This window comes from Podarcis liolepis, assembly GCF_965112155.1.
Source record: "Podarcis liolepis genome assembly, chromosome: 5".
Lineage (NCBI taxonomy): Eukaryota > Metazoa > Chordata > Lepidosauria > Squamata > Lacertidae > Podarcis > Podarcis liolepis.
Genome location: NC_139556.1, coordinates 54,237,633 through 54,251,191, shown reverse-complemented (window position 1 = coordinate 54,251,191; position 13,559 = coordinate 54,237,633). Strand labels below are relative to the sequence as shown.

General features: G+C 40.3%; 1 protein-coding gene across 39 annotated transcripts in view; it reads left to right on the top strand.

Moving 5' to 3' along the window:
• TCF7L2 (transcription factor 7 like 2) overlaps positions 1–13,559 on the top strand; it is a 203,361-nt gene that overhangs the window by 71,010 nt on the left and 118,792 nt on the right. For all 39 annotated transcript variants that reach the window (XM_083504920.1, XM_083504948.1, XM_083504947.1 and 36 more), the window contains one exon: positions 7,360–7,461. In XM_083504920.1, the coding sequence (XP_083361046.1) occupies positions 7,360–7,461 (102 nt within the window). The remainder of the gene's footprint in view (positions 1–7,359; positions 7,462–13,559) is intronic.

Genomic DNA, 13,559 nt, shown 5'->3' with positions numbered 1-13,559 from the left:
TCTAGATCTGTAGGTAGTGGATTGGTAATCTACCAGTGGGTTACAGTAGCTTTCCAAGTGGATGATTTAGCTGTACATTCAGTACACATTGTGGAGAATGTAGTGCAAATCATTGAAAGGCGATTGATTTCTGGGTTAGGTGGTGAGATAGATTAGTGGCAATGAACAAATTCTGTGTTGGTGGATCTCTGTAATATGGTGTTGGGAGCCTCTGAATAAGCTTAGCAACTGCTCTATATTTCCATTTCTGTTCCATAGGATTAATATAGTGATGACTACAGATTATTGGGTGGAATAGACATTTCATTAATCTGTGTTCAGTGCGTTTGTGTTTTTCCTTGGTAATGTCTTGTTCCCCCAAGACTGGGCCTAACTGTGGGAAAACTTTCCAATGGCAAATATTATCTTCTAGAACTAGATTCTTCCATCTATTGAACTAAGTGAGTTCTTAGTATATTATGTCAAGAAAATACCTCTTAACATAAAAAAGGAGTAAGGACGTAAGGAAAGTGGTGCTATAAATATCTTCGGTCTTAGTTTTTCTGATACTGTATCATAATTTTCCTGACAGTCATGAGGTAGAGCATAGTGGCAGGATTTTGAGTTTGCAACTTTGTTTTTTTGTAAATTTATTTTATTTTCTTCTTTCAACAATAAGTAATAATTCCACAAATAACATCAAAAACAATTCCCCCCCTTTCTCCATATGTACAGTTATCCTTTCAACACTATATCTTGTGAGATTCTTAAAATCTTGTGTCTTCCCTTCATTTCCACTTCTGGTTCCTTATATATACCAAATTCTTCTGCATTTCCATATCTACGCTTAACCCATTATTATATCCTTAATTATCCAAATTTCTGATAATTGCAAGCATTTAGTTGACTAAACGCTTGAGTTTGCAACTTTGAACAGGTCTTCGTGTTTGCCCCCCCTTTCCCCCCAAGTCTGCTGTTCCTTGTCTCCCTGAACAGGATTTTGCTCCACTTGGCCGTATTGCCATTACCAGATATTTTCTCTAGAAGTGCTTTAGCTTTCTGCCTTGGGCTGTGCCTCATTTCAAATGTCAGTGTAGCAATAAGATGGTTGATAACATCTGCTTTCTTGCAGGACCCAAGATACATTTCCTCCTCCCTCTCCACTTTTTAAAAAGCCCTATCCTTTGCCATTTGAGGTGTTTGCTTTCCCCCTTGTGATGACAATTTAACAGCCTTTCAAGAGTGTGTTGCGTTTCTCCTCACCCACCCCCTGTGCACGGATTCTAGCCAGCCACACATTATAATATTTTGCACAGACAGTAGGAGCTTTAAAAGATTTGGAGTTCTCTCTTCCTCTCTCTCAAAAACGGAAGAAGCAATAATGATCTATTGCTAGATCATCCTTTTAAATCAGTATTGAACTTCTGGCCAGTATATCTATATTAATATTTCAGCTTTAAAATGGGACATCAGAACCTATATACATTTCCCCCCTGTTTTTAATATTACACCAGTTTGTTGGAACATAATATTTCCTGTCAAATAGAAGTAAGGCTGGAAAAGACAAGAGATTACAGAATTTTTATAGAGCAGAGTATTTGGATTCTCTCTTTACTGTATGGTATAGACACAAAGTTGGGATCCTGTGAAGGAAATATCTCACCCCCTCCTCCCTTCACCTTCTCCTTTTGCAAGTTGGAGGGACTCCTGGCTCACATTTGTATTTGAGTCTGAAAGAATAGCATTTCCTGCTGCTTCATGTAGGAGGAAGGAAAGGATTTACCACTCTCTAGTAATGGGACAAAACCCCCCCCAAAACTCTAAAAAACAAACAAAACACTATCAAAGAGAGAGAGAGAGAGAGAGAGAGAGAGAGAGAGACCCCTCTGATTAGTTGCATAATTCTGCAATAGTAAACCCGAGAAGGCAATTACGCATTCTCCTTCTAATATATGCTGTGTAAGTGCTGTGATGTAACCCTTCCTCTGCCAAAAGAACCATCCCTTCTTTAGTTTCCAAACTAATACCTTAAAGCATTGTGTGTGGATGGTGGGGCAATTACTTGGCAGTTCATTCCATTGTGCAAGAGTTGCTGTGGGCTGGATCGCTGCTACATAATTCCATAGCAGTGCTTTCTCTTTCTCACTCTCTCACCATCTGGATTGAGTTAGCTCACTCGGCAGAAGGACTGAGTCTCATTTCCTCCAACCAGTAATGTTATATAGGCAGTGATCCTGCCCTGCCCTAACATAATTGAAAATTATGTGTATTGTAGACTTGCAGCGCTGAAATGTAGACTCGTAAAAATCTGGGGCTCAGGTAGCCTGTGGAGATTGGATTTGGCACACAATGAAGCTTTTATGTAAAATAAGAATTATAAGCCACCACATTAATATTGTATTATGGCCATGACAATTCCTGGGCTGAGAGACTTTGAGGCAAGCTTGAAGCTGTTGAACGAAACAAACGTTTTATTCTTTTATCAATAGAGCTGGATCTTTTTATTAGGGATGAGCTAAAACCAGGGGGTAGGGATTGAGGGATTCACAAATTTATTCTCTCATAAAATGCACCCCCTTTCACCAAGCTTTTGGGTCTCTCTCTCTGCAGGTGGTAGGTACATTGTAGAGAAAAGGTGGTCCTTCACACACATTCAGGTGACTACTGGTCCCTGTTCCTGTCATTCTGGCAGTGGTGGTGATACAATTCCATTGAAATTCCATTGAAAATGTGTTTGAAGTCCCTGTTGGCTGCAGCTTTGACACCATTTTTGTGCACGTTCAGTATAGCCCCCTTCTTACAAGCAGTAGATCGTTTCACATAACCAATCAGATTTAGCTGTGTGATTACTCCACTGAGGGTTGAGCTAACACCGAGTGAGAGCAGAGCCTTTCCTCTGAACTGGGTTTGTTGTTAGCTGAAACCTATTGACTATACAGGTGTTATTTGGAATAAAATAGGCTGCAAAGCAGGTACAACAGTTTCTGGTGATGGGAATACAAGCAGCAGTGAAGTGGTATGTAAAAAGGTGAGCTTCATTGGGTCTTTTGGGCCTGTGAAAGTGTCTTTACAAAAAAGGCTTTCTGGAGAATATTGCTGGAGAATCATTTTAGCAAGCAGCATAGGTTTTTTTAAAATTTTTGATGAAGACAGCTTTTTCAGGTCTTCTTTTTGTTTGTGTTCCATAGTAACCTTCACTTGGAGGTTACTTCATTGATTGCTGTACAGTACTCCAGTCTTTGATTGAGTTAATTTACCCCATGGTTTATGTATCAGCATAATATCTGTTGCTAGTAATACCATCCTTATTGCTAATAACACGCATTGATTTTTTAAGGCATAGTTCTACATATTTTGAGATCACACCTTTTAATGTCAGAATAGTATTGGTAGAGATTTTCACACTTTGAGACTTTCAGGTTTTCCTCTTAAACAGAAACGTTATTCAGGTCCTTAAGCTTTTAAAGATAAATTTGGAAGTGTGTAACCAATGCTTGGTGAAATCTCAGTAGCAAGTTTTCCAGTGATTTGAGATGTGGGCTTCAGTTTGCTACATAGATAATCCCTCCAATGAGCAAACTCAGAATGAATTTAGCAGAAGAAGCTAAAATCTTTTCCAAATTTGATCAAATTTTTAAATATTTAATCTGGTTTGAGTCTTGTAGCAGAATCTGAATTATCGTTTGGTACAGTGATTTGATTCCTCCCCGGCACAGTCCCCCTAGTGACATCTCCCTATCAGCACACTCTCTCTACTTATTTCCAAAGACTGACTACAAAAGAAGAAAAATGGTGCCTTTTAGAAAGGCTTTTTAAATTGGTATTTAATATTTGGGAGGAAGCGGGGGAATCCTAGAAAAAAAAGACTGCAGTTAAAATGTATAAGGAAGAGTGTGAGATCCCTTTTGGTTGCTGCAATTATGTTTAGAATCTGATATGATTAGATAGTCTCCAAACTGCAAGTGTGGGGACTGGACCTCTATTTTTGATAATAGTTTTTGGCTACAACACCCAATAAATATATATTGCATTGAGCAGCATTGTTAAATTACAGTGGTACCTCTGGTTACCTACTTAATTCGTTCTGGAGGTCCGTTCTTAACCTGAAACTGTTCTTAACCTGAAGCACCACTTTAGCTAATGGGGCCTCCCGCTGCTGTTCTCATCCTGAAGCAAAGTTCTTAACCTGAGGTACTATTTCTGAGTTAGCGGAGTCAGTAACCTGAAGCGTATGTAACCCGAGGTACCACTGTACTTGTTTTTAAACAAAAGGTTAGCCTCTGTGTAGTAACAAAATGTTTTGCACTCCTTAAACCAGCATTAAACCTGATGCTTGTGGTAACCTAAGCAAGGATTTTAATAGCCATTCTCGTCAGAGCTCAAACACATGATCAGCAGTTATTCATTATGTATTCGTTGCTGGGCTATACCACTTCACTCTGCAGTGACTGCTGCCAATAGGAAGGAAGGCCCACATATGAAAATCTAGCAACTGGAGAACAGAGTCCAGACTATCATTATCCTGCTAGTATTAAGTATTTGTGTGTGAGGTGGTTCTCTCCCCCCCACCCCTGTTCTCCCAGTAAAGGTCAGTTGTAAAGCTTCACTGGAGCTTGTGCTGAAAAGTTACTAGGTAAATTCAGCACATTCTTTCTCAGCAGGACCTGCTTCCTGTGTATCCCGAATCCTATCTAGTGACCTCAGTAACGAGAATAAGCCTTGGCTGCTATTGTTGGAGGGAGTGAGCTGTACCCTATTCCTGCTTGTGCTTCGTGAACAGGATTGTTTACGGAGTCTCAGTTTCACGGGCAATCTAGTGACTTATGCAAAGGGGTTGCTTGTACGTCATGGGGACACACGTTCTCCAACCGACTATCTTTTATAACTTGTGCTGATGGACAAGGAGGAAATTGCTCTGCTAGGCTAACAGAACTCAAGTCATGGCTGTCTTTTGAAGAGAGCAGCATGCAGATACAACACTCTGGGTGTGATCATTGTTATAAGTGATGCTGACCTATTGACAATACAAATATTTGGAGAATCCACTTGTCTCTGTTCTCTGTTCTAATCTGTTTTCATTTTATTTTGCCACATTGTCATGCCCACCCCTTCTTTCGTGGGCAGTTTTTTAGCCTAACACCAACACAGGGGGTTTGGTTGGGGTTGGGGGCTTATTCAAGACGATCTCTTGTGCTTTGCAGATGAGAGCCCCTTCACCCATTACAATTTTAGGGATATATTTGTGATGTTTCAAATGAAAAATATCAGGTTCGAATGCAGCAGAGAGTTTGTGTATATATGTGTGTATCAGATGTATGATTGTCACCACCATTCATATTCTTGATGCAGAACTTTAGCTGATTCTGGCACGCTGTAGCTCTGTGATGGATGGGCGTTGGCATCTGCATAATGTATGGAATGGTCCAGAGGAGGGATTTTAAAGTGGGTTTCGAAAATTGAAACATACACTTTGAAAATAGCCTATCATAGATGTCGTCTTGCATGAAGGAGTGGAGAAGGACACACTTTACCAGGGCCTGGGTTCCTGGCCCAGGTTGCAATTTTATTACCATGACAGGGCAGCCGGAGGGAATGAGTCAAAGTTGCAGATCTTGCTTGAGGATGTTTATGGAAACCTGTTTCCTGTATTTGGATACATTGGGCAGGATTCACCTAACATAACCCCATCAGCAGAAGACCTGCAGAAGAACTTTTGCTTGCCCAATGGGGCTTTCCTCCCTGTATAACCCTCCCTGAAACTGGCTCCTGGAGGGAAAGTCCCACATAAATGACAGGGTGATAATGGTTCCTGGCTAGCTGAGATGCTTGCACAGATGTAATGACTGGAAGAGCACAATGTTGAATTTATTATTATTTACTAAATTTATTTACTGCCCTTCATCCAAAGATCCCCAGGCATATACAACATAGAAACATATTATGTATAAAACAACAACAACAACAACAACAACAACAACAAGCAATACCCCCACATCTAAAAGGATAAAGAATGTTTAATACCCAAAGGCCTGGTTGAAGAGGAATGTTTTTGCCTGGCACCTAAAGATATGTAATGAGGGCATCAGGAAAGCCCCCCTATTGTCCAGATCTTGTGAGATTTGCTGGTCCCAGTCAGAAACAGGATCAGAAAAAGCAATGTTCTGAACAGTGAGTTACTGATCTGTGCCCTTCTTTGGAACAGAGGAAGTGTGCTTAGAAAGTTAAACCATGACTTGTGGTTTGAGAAATAGTTGTGCTTGCTTGTGTGGCATGCTCAAGGAAGTACCAGCCCCAAGTTTCTTCAGGTAGGAGGGAAAGCTGGTGTGAGGAACATAAAAACCACAATAATTGATACCAGAAAGAGTGGGAAGCCAAAATTTATGTAAGTAAATATCTAGTACACCCACCTGCCAAATATGACTATGTCATTCATTCATTGATATGAAATCATTCATTACTTTGATATGAAAAGGCTATATAAATATAGAGGTTTAAAGTGAATTAGTCTTATTTATAAAATGTTTGTAGCTATGGTAGTCCATTAGGCAAAAGCAACTTGTTGGGTTGGGCAGAGCCCACTATGCCAGGTCCCCGGCGGGCGGGCGGGCAGGCGGCTTACTGTGAGGGAGAGGGGAAAGGCAGTGGGGCGGGCAGCGTGGTGCAGACACACTGGTGGAGCCAATCTGGTGCTACTGTTGGTTGGTTTGCACCCTGCCTCCTTCTCCACCCCCCCTCAGTGGTGTAATTTCAGAAATGTAGAAAATGTAATTTCAGCATTAACATAAAAAGCTTTGTTTCATAACTCATGAGATTGTATGTCTGGAATGGGATTGCACTATGTGTATGGGAGGGAACCCATGTTATGTATTTGCCTGCCCCTGCAAAATAAAAATAAAAATTGTTTAACTTTTAGAAGGCATATTTTCCAGCAGTAGCTTTTCTGCCATTCCCTACTTGGTTTATCAGCTTTAATGCCAGATTTTTCAACGTTAATGTGCAGTTTTAAAGTTACTTTCACAGATATTTCTGTTCCTGCAATTGTGGTAATGATGAGTTGCCCTGTTTATTCCTTCCATCCTCTGCACAATTTTCCTTTCCAGATTTACCATAGCGATTGGCATATGAAACAGAACATTGTGTTTGCCCTTTTATACCCCTTTTAATAAACACCTTGGAAATGTCTGTACGCTCCATTTTTGTTCAACACAACCCCAATAAAGTATTTCTGTGGGGCTTTTACTTTATTTTTGTTGCATGCATTTTAGTTTCACTTACTTCCCCACGTTGCCTAATATGTGTTTGCTTTTATTTTATTTTTAAAGTTGCCTTTCTTTTCTGAACTCATTTTTCTTTTCCCCCATTTTTGTTTCCTCCATCCAGTACCTGCAGATGAAATGGCCACTGCTTGATGTTCAGGCAGGGAGCCTACAGAGTAGGCAAGCCCTCAAGGATGCTAGGTCTCCATCTCCAGCACACATTGTTGTAAGTAAACGAAGATGCTCTGCTTTTGCTTCTGTGTCTCTGTTTCTTTGGTGGAGGGGAAAGAGGAACGGGTTTAATGAGTATTGCTTGTCACTTTTTGCCTTCTCCAGTTAAACACATTATGAAATAGTGGGAATAAATTATCAGTTCTTGCTCTTTGAAATATCTATCAAGTTAAATACATTTTTTCCCCTTTGTACCACTTATAAAAGTGTATTAAGTTATCTTATTAAGGAACGAGTGCTTTTTTTGGTATAAAGTGAGAGGGCCAGTACAGTGGTACCTTGGTTTACAACCATAATCTGTTGCAGAGGTCCATTTATAAACCCAAACAGGTTGTAATGGGGCCTCCAATTTTTTTTTGTTCGTAACCCCCCCCCCCAAAAAAGGGGGGGAAGGTTGTAATCCAAAAAAAGGTTGCAAACTTGGACATGCACTTCCAGGTTTGACATGTTTGTAATCCAAAACGTATGCAAACCAAAGTACCACTGTACTCTTATTTTTGATAAAAGTGCCGTGGGTGCCAGCACAAAATGGCCACCATGGGCAGCAAAAAGGAGAGATGGTGATACTCAGTACTGCTGAATGCTGTCACAAAAAACAACAAAAAACGCACTGGTCATAACTGTTGATCTTCAAACTGGGCTTATGATGATTGTTTGAAACACAGTTTTACCGAAGAAAAGGGACATTTCATAAGCAAGCTTCTTATTTTTGTGTGTCTTTTTTTATTAATTCAGATTCAGAACACAAAGAATTTGGGCTGCAAAGAATGTTAATTTTTTTTTAAATGAGCTCCGCTTTTCCTAGCATGAGAAATTGATATGCAGCCACACTATATCTGAATGGAAAATTAATTTCAGTCTGAAAATAATTAAGGATGGTTTCTATTTTTGTAGGCAGAGGTGTGTGTATATATGTGCGTGCGCATGGAGGTGACAGAATGACATTTTAAAAATTCTGGATCAGTTTTATAAACCTATTGCGGCAGTATTTAAGGAAAGTTCTTCCTTGACCAAAGTGTGCTTAAGATAGCTACCAAAGTTACAACATGAAGCCTACTTGTAGGAATAGTTTCTTTAAATAGTTCAAAAAGCTTCATGAAACAGCTTGTTCACACTGCAACTATAACTCCCACATTCCTATCACACTATTCATAAAATAAAAATGGAAGAGAAACCCGCTTCAAGGAAACAAAAGGTTTAAGTGAATCAAAGTACAGTGGTACCTCGCAAGACGAATGCCTCGCAAGACAAAAAACTCGCTAGATGAAAGGGTTTTTTGTTTTTTGAGCTGCTTCGCAAGACGATTTTCCCTATGGGCTTGCTTCGCAAGACAGAAACGTCTTGCAAGTTTGTTTCCTTTTTCTTAACACCGTTAATACAGTTGCGACTTGACTTCGAGGAGCAACTCATAGAAGGTGGTGTGGTAGCCTTTTTTGAGGTTTTTAAAGACTTTGGTGATTTTTGAAGCTTTTCCAAAACTTTCCCGACACCGTGCTTCGCAAGACGAAAAAAATCGCAAGACGACAAAACTCGCGGAACGAATTCATTTCGTCTTGCGAGGCACCACTGTAGACCATATATATATATATATATATAAAATATTGGGCACCTGTTAACCTTTTAAAGCGGCTTGTTCGTTTACAAAGTCCTTAATTTCACCTCACACAGCTAATTTCCCACCTTTTAATTACAATTTGTACATTTCTAATGATTCCCATGATAAAAATGTAAGGTATAAATGGGAGTTAAACACTTACAGCTAAATTATGATTTATTATAACATTTATAATGGTATATAATAGTGTGTGTAGGTTTTGTTTTGGTACCAGCAGTTGTTGCTTATTGATAATATTGTGTGGTATCAGGAATACTTGCTATTTTACTTTGTAAGACTCTATATGCGGCTCTTCAATGAAAATGTCATTACCATTTTTGTTCCCTAATGAGTGCACTGAATGTGGCATATTCAAATAAGTAACCTCCCCCATTTCTAGAATACCTATAACCTTTCAGTGAGCTGGTATTCTGCCATTCCCTTAAACGCATTTGTTAAATGGACTTTGTGGGGTGGGGGGGGGAGAATCTCTAACAGTAGCAATTCACTTCACACTTGTATCAATTAAATCAGAACTGGAGCCACATCTGATAGATGGTTTGAGAATCGAGGGACTGCAAACATTATTTGAAATATCTCCTGTTTAAGAAAAATTAAAATTACTGCTTGCCTGTGCTGAAATAATGGGAAAAAGGGGGGGCACAAAACAGCCTGACTTTATATACCTCTTAAATTAAATTTTTTATTCTCTGTAATGAGTCATGTTTGTTCAGAAGCAGCAAGTTTTGGACTTCATTGAACATGGCTGGCTTTCGCATTGGTTTCAGTAGTTCAACTAAGTCTGAATTCAGCCTAGTAAGATTAAGCTGCAACCCTCAGCCTCTTCTTTTTAGGAAGTAAGGCTTCAATCCTAATTCTATTCACCAGAGACTAAGCTCCATTGAGTTCAATAAATCTGAATTCTGAGCAGATATGGGCAGGATTGTGCAGTATATCCAACTGAATTTAGTTGGATTCTACTCTTGTGTGAGCAAGAGGCATATTAGACCATTTGTAGTGTGTTTTCTCCCCCTCCCTTTTTAAAGTGCTCTAGTTTTCCTTATGAGAATATATTCTTGCTCAAAGTGCTTGGGCAAGATCACAGGATTAGAGTGCTAAGACCATTCCCAAGACATACTTCTGTATTTTTGCTATACAAAGACTTACATTTAAGTTCCTTTGTACCTGGCAAAAAATCATGCCATGCCAAAAATAGTGGTATTTTGGTAACACACACAGCTTATAAAACGGAAACTCTTCAGAAATTCATCTGATTCCCTCCCTCCCTCCCGGAGGCAAGACTTTTGAAGTCAATGTAAATTTTACCTTGAGGTGAGTTTATAGTGAGCAACTGTCCTGACTTTTCATTGTGTAATGAGCACATTCATAAACTAGGTTGGAACCTCGGGAAAAAAGTACTATAGTGCTATAGAAAATCTATAACTACGTGTATGTTTTTGCTCAAGGAGAGGGAAATCTTGCTTTGAAAATGCAAGAGGGCAGGAGTAACTTAGGACAAAAGTTTCTGAAATCTCTCTGTTCTCAATATATTAACCTATTGATTTTCACCATAGGAATCTTTGCACAGTATTCAAAGTCATGAGCTGAATTTGGACCACAAGGCAATTTTATCTGAACGTTCACTGTTTTGACCAGGATAGTGATAGAAAGTTTGGCCACAGCTGCAATAGTTGCAAGAGGATGGAGTTACTACGTTGAAATGTTTTATTTCCCTTGGGTTTTGTATTCAGTTCCTGGATGAACCAACTGTGTGTGTTCCATATTGGCCAAACCTTTTTAGTTAGAAGTACAACAATTTATCAGCTCCTAGTAAGATGTTGATTATGCAGCAAGGTACACATATAGCACATTTTGAGACAGTTCGTCTCCCCTGACTATAGAAGCACGGCTCTTCCAAGTCCTAAGAATTGAATGATATAAGCAGTGAAGATGAAAATGTGTAGAGTCATTCTCAAATTTGAGGGAAGGTATGGACTAAATAAACTTTTGCTCTTTGGGGGAAAGGTGACTCTGAGAAAAATCACATGACATTTTGACAGCATATTTATTTTTGCAGCGTATTTATTTCAAAACCATTTGTGCATCACGCTTTATGTGGTTCTCAACAGTTTTAAACAATATTTAATACACAGTAGGAAACTTGCATAAAAATAAAACACAGAAGGAACAGTGAAAACTGTTTGGAGGACTAAGAATAAATAAAATAAAAGTTGGTACAGTGGAAGACATAGGCGAGTAAAAGGATATTTGCCAGCTGTCAAAAGAATTGATTGATTATTTAATTTCTACACCACTTACTATATTAAAGAATATCTCTTAGTGGTATATAGAAAACCGAAGCAACAACAGAAAACTTAAAATATTACAAAAGTACAGTTACATAAAAAAATGTTACATTAATGCAATGTTACACACACACACACACACACACACACACCACACATACACACACCCTACCTCAATTCATTTTCCTTCTGACACACCCTCCCTCTCACCCAGGGCCCAAACAACCCCCCACCAAAGTTTCACAATGAGAAGAGTTCCTAGTCTCTCATTCTAGACTTGTTTTTTATGGTCAGGCCGAAGCGGATGGTACTTCCGCAGGCTGCCCTAGCTGTGTCTTGCTCAGCTTCACTCTCCACACCCAGCTCCAGGCTCTGCAAATTTAAGGAGCTTCCAAGTGGGTCCAGAGAATGGGACAAGGGCTCCACGTCACTCACAGATTTTTCTTCACCCCTCCTCCTTTTCAGCAGCCCCAGCTTTTGTAACTGTAGTCAGTCAGTGCCCCATGGAAAAGGGCCTGCGAGGCAGAGAGCAGGTCTTCCAGGACTCACAGCCAAGATGGGAGATTAGGTTCAAGTTTAAGTGAGCTTCCTTGTGGAGAGCGTTCCACATGTTGGAGCACCATAGCTGCAAAAGCCCACAGTCCAATTGTCACCAGCCTAACCTCAGAAAGTTGAGGGCCTCTAGAGATGGGTGTAGCATCCAGGCTAAAAAAACTGGATAAGTCTTCAAAGGCAGCTCCCATGCAAAGCACTGAACTAGGCAGCCCTGAGGTGAATAACATTGGATAGGTTACCCTGGGGCAGGAGTGGTTATGGCTGGTGCACCAGCAGGTACAAAGCCCTAGACTTGCCCGATACAATCCTGTCCACAGCAGGCTGATTTTCTGGATTGGAAGAACAGTTGCTCAACTGTATCTTTGCTTATAAACATAGAGCCTCATTACTGTTTTCCAACACTGATCCAGCACTTCCACTGCAGCTGAATTTTGGGAAAATAGACCCCGAGGGGGGTTGGTGCTACTAGCAGGTTCTTTTGCCATAGGAGAGAGGTGTGGGGACTAGGTTTAGATGTGTAACCATAATTGCCATGTGTCTTCTGCTGGTGCCAAAGTGTGCCAACACTGAATTAGAATGGCACCTACGAAACAAAAAGAGTTTCAGTATTGCTGCTGATCTTGTCAGCAGCCGTTATCTCAAGACTTGTGGATGGGGTGGGGGCTGAAATGATCCCCCACAAAACTTTCCTCTGACTTTCTACCCTGGCCAAGGGGTCACTCACCCCTCCCGGTAGTTTAACACCACTGTCAAATCTGACAGCGCTCATCATGTGTTGGATGACTTAAGAGCCCATAGAAATGCCAGCATGTAGATAGATAACTGACTGCTGCACTTGTGCTTCTTTTGACTGGGACTAGTATAGGAGATGTACCCAGATTTATACTACTAATATGGATATACAGACCATCGCAGATATTCTGCTGCCTGACTAAGTTATTTGTGCATATCCGTTCTTTTATTATGCATTTATTCAGCACCATCAGTGTGCATGGCACTTAACGGTTTATGAGAGGACAGTTCCCTGCCCTAAGGGCCCTGCAATCTAAATTTAAACAAAGAATAAACAATAGAGGGAAAGGAGATAAGTGGCAGCAGTGGTAAATAGAAAATCAGTGTGCAATTGTTTCAATTACATGTGCCTTAGCTTAGTTATATGCTGTGGCTGGAGTCCTTTGTCTACTTACCTGAGAAAGTCTCTGAGTAGGTGTGCAGGTGATGGTGGTGTAAGGTATGGTGGCACAAAGCCTTCATGGAAATGTGAGTTTTGAGGAGGGATTTGAAGGAAGTAAGAAATGTAGCATCACATGTGTCAGCATCCCCCCCTGTATTTTACAGGGTCTTATATCCGTTTACTGGTGTAAGGTTTGCAGCACTGTCAGCTTCTGCAAAATGTAAAGCAGAAAAATGGATATTTCTGCCTCCCCCTCCCCCTTTTCAGGCTCCTGTCCTCAAAAGTTTACTATGGAGAGACATGCCACCCAACTAACCCCGCCCTCCCCCCCCCCCGCAGCTATTTTTGAATTTCATGCAGCATGCGTACCTGTTTCAGTCCTTTCTTCTTCCCAGGGTCTTCAAAGCTACCATCTTTGCACACAGGCTGCATGTTGAAATCCTACCAGAATCCTGTGGTACTAC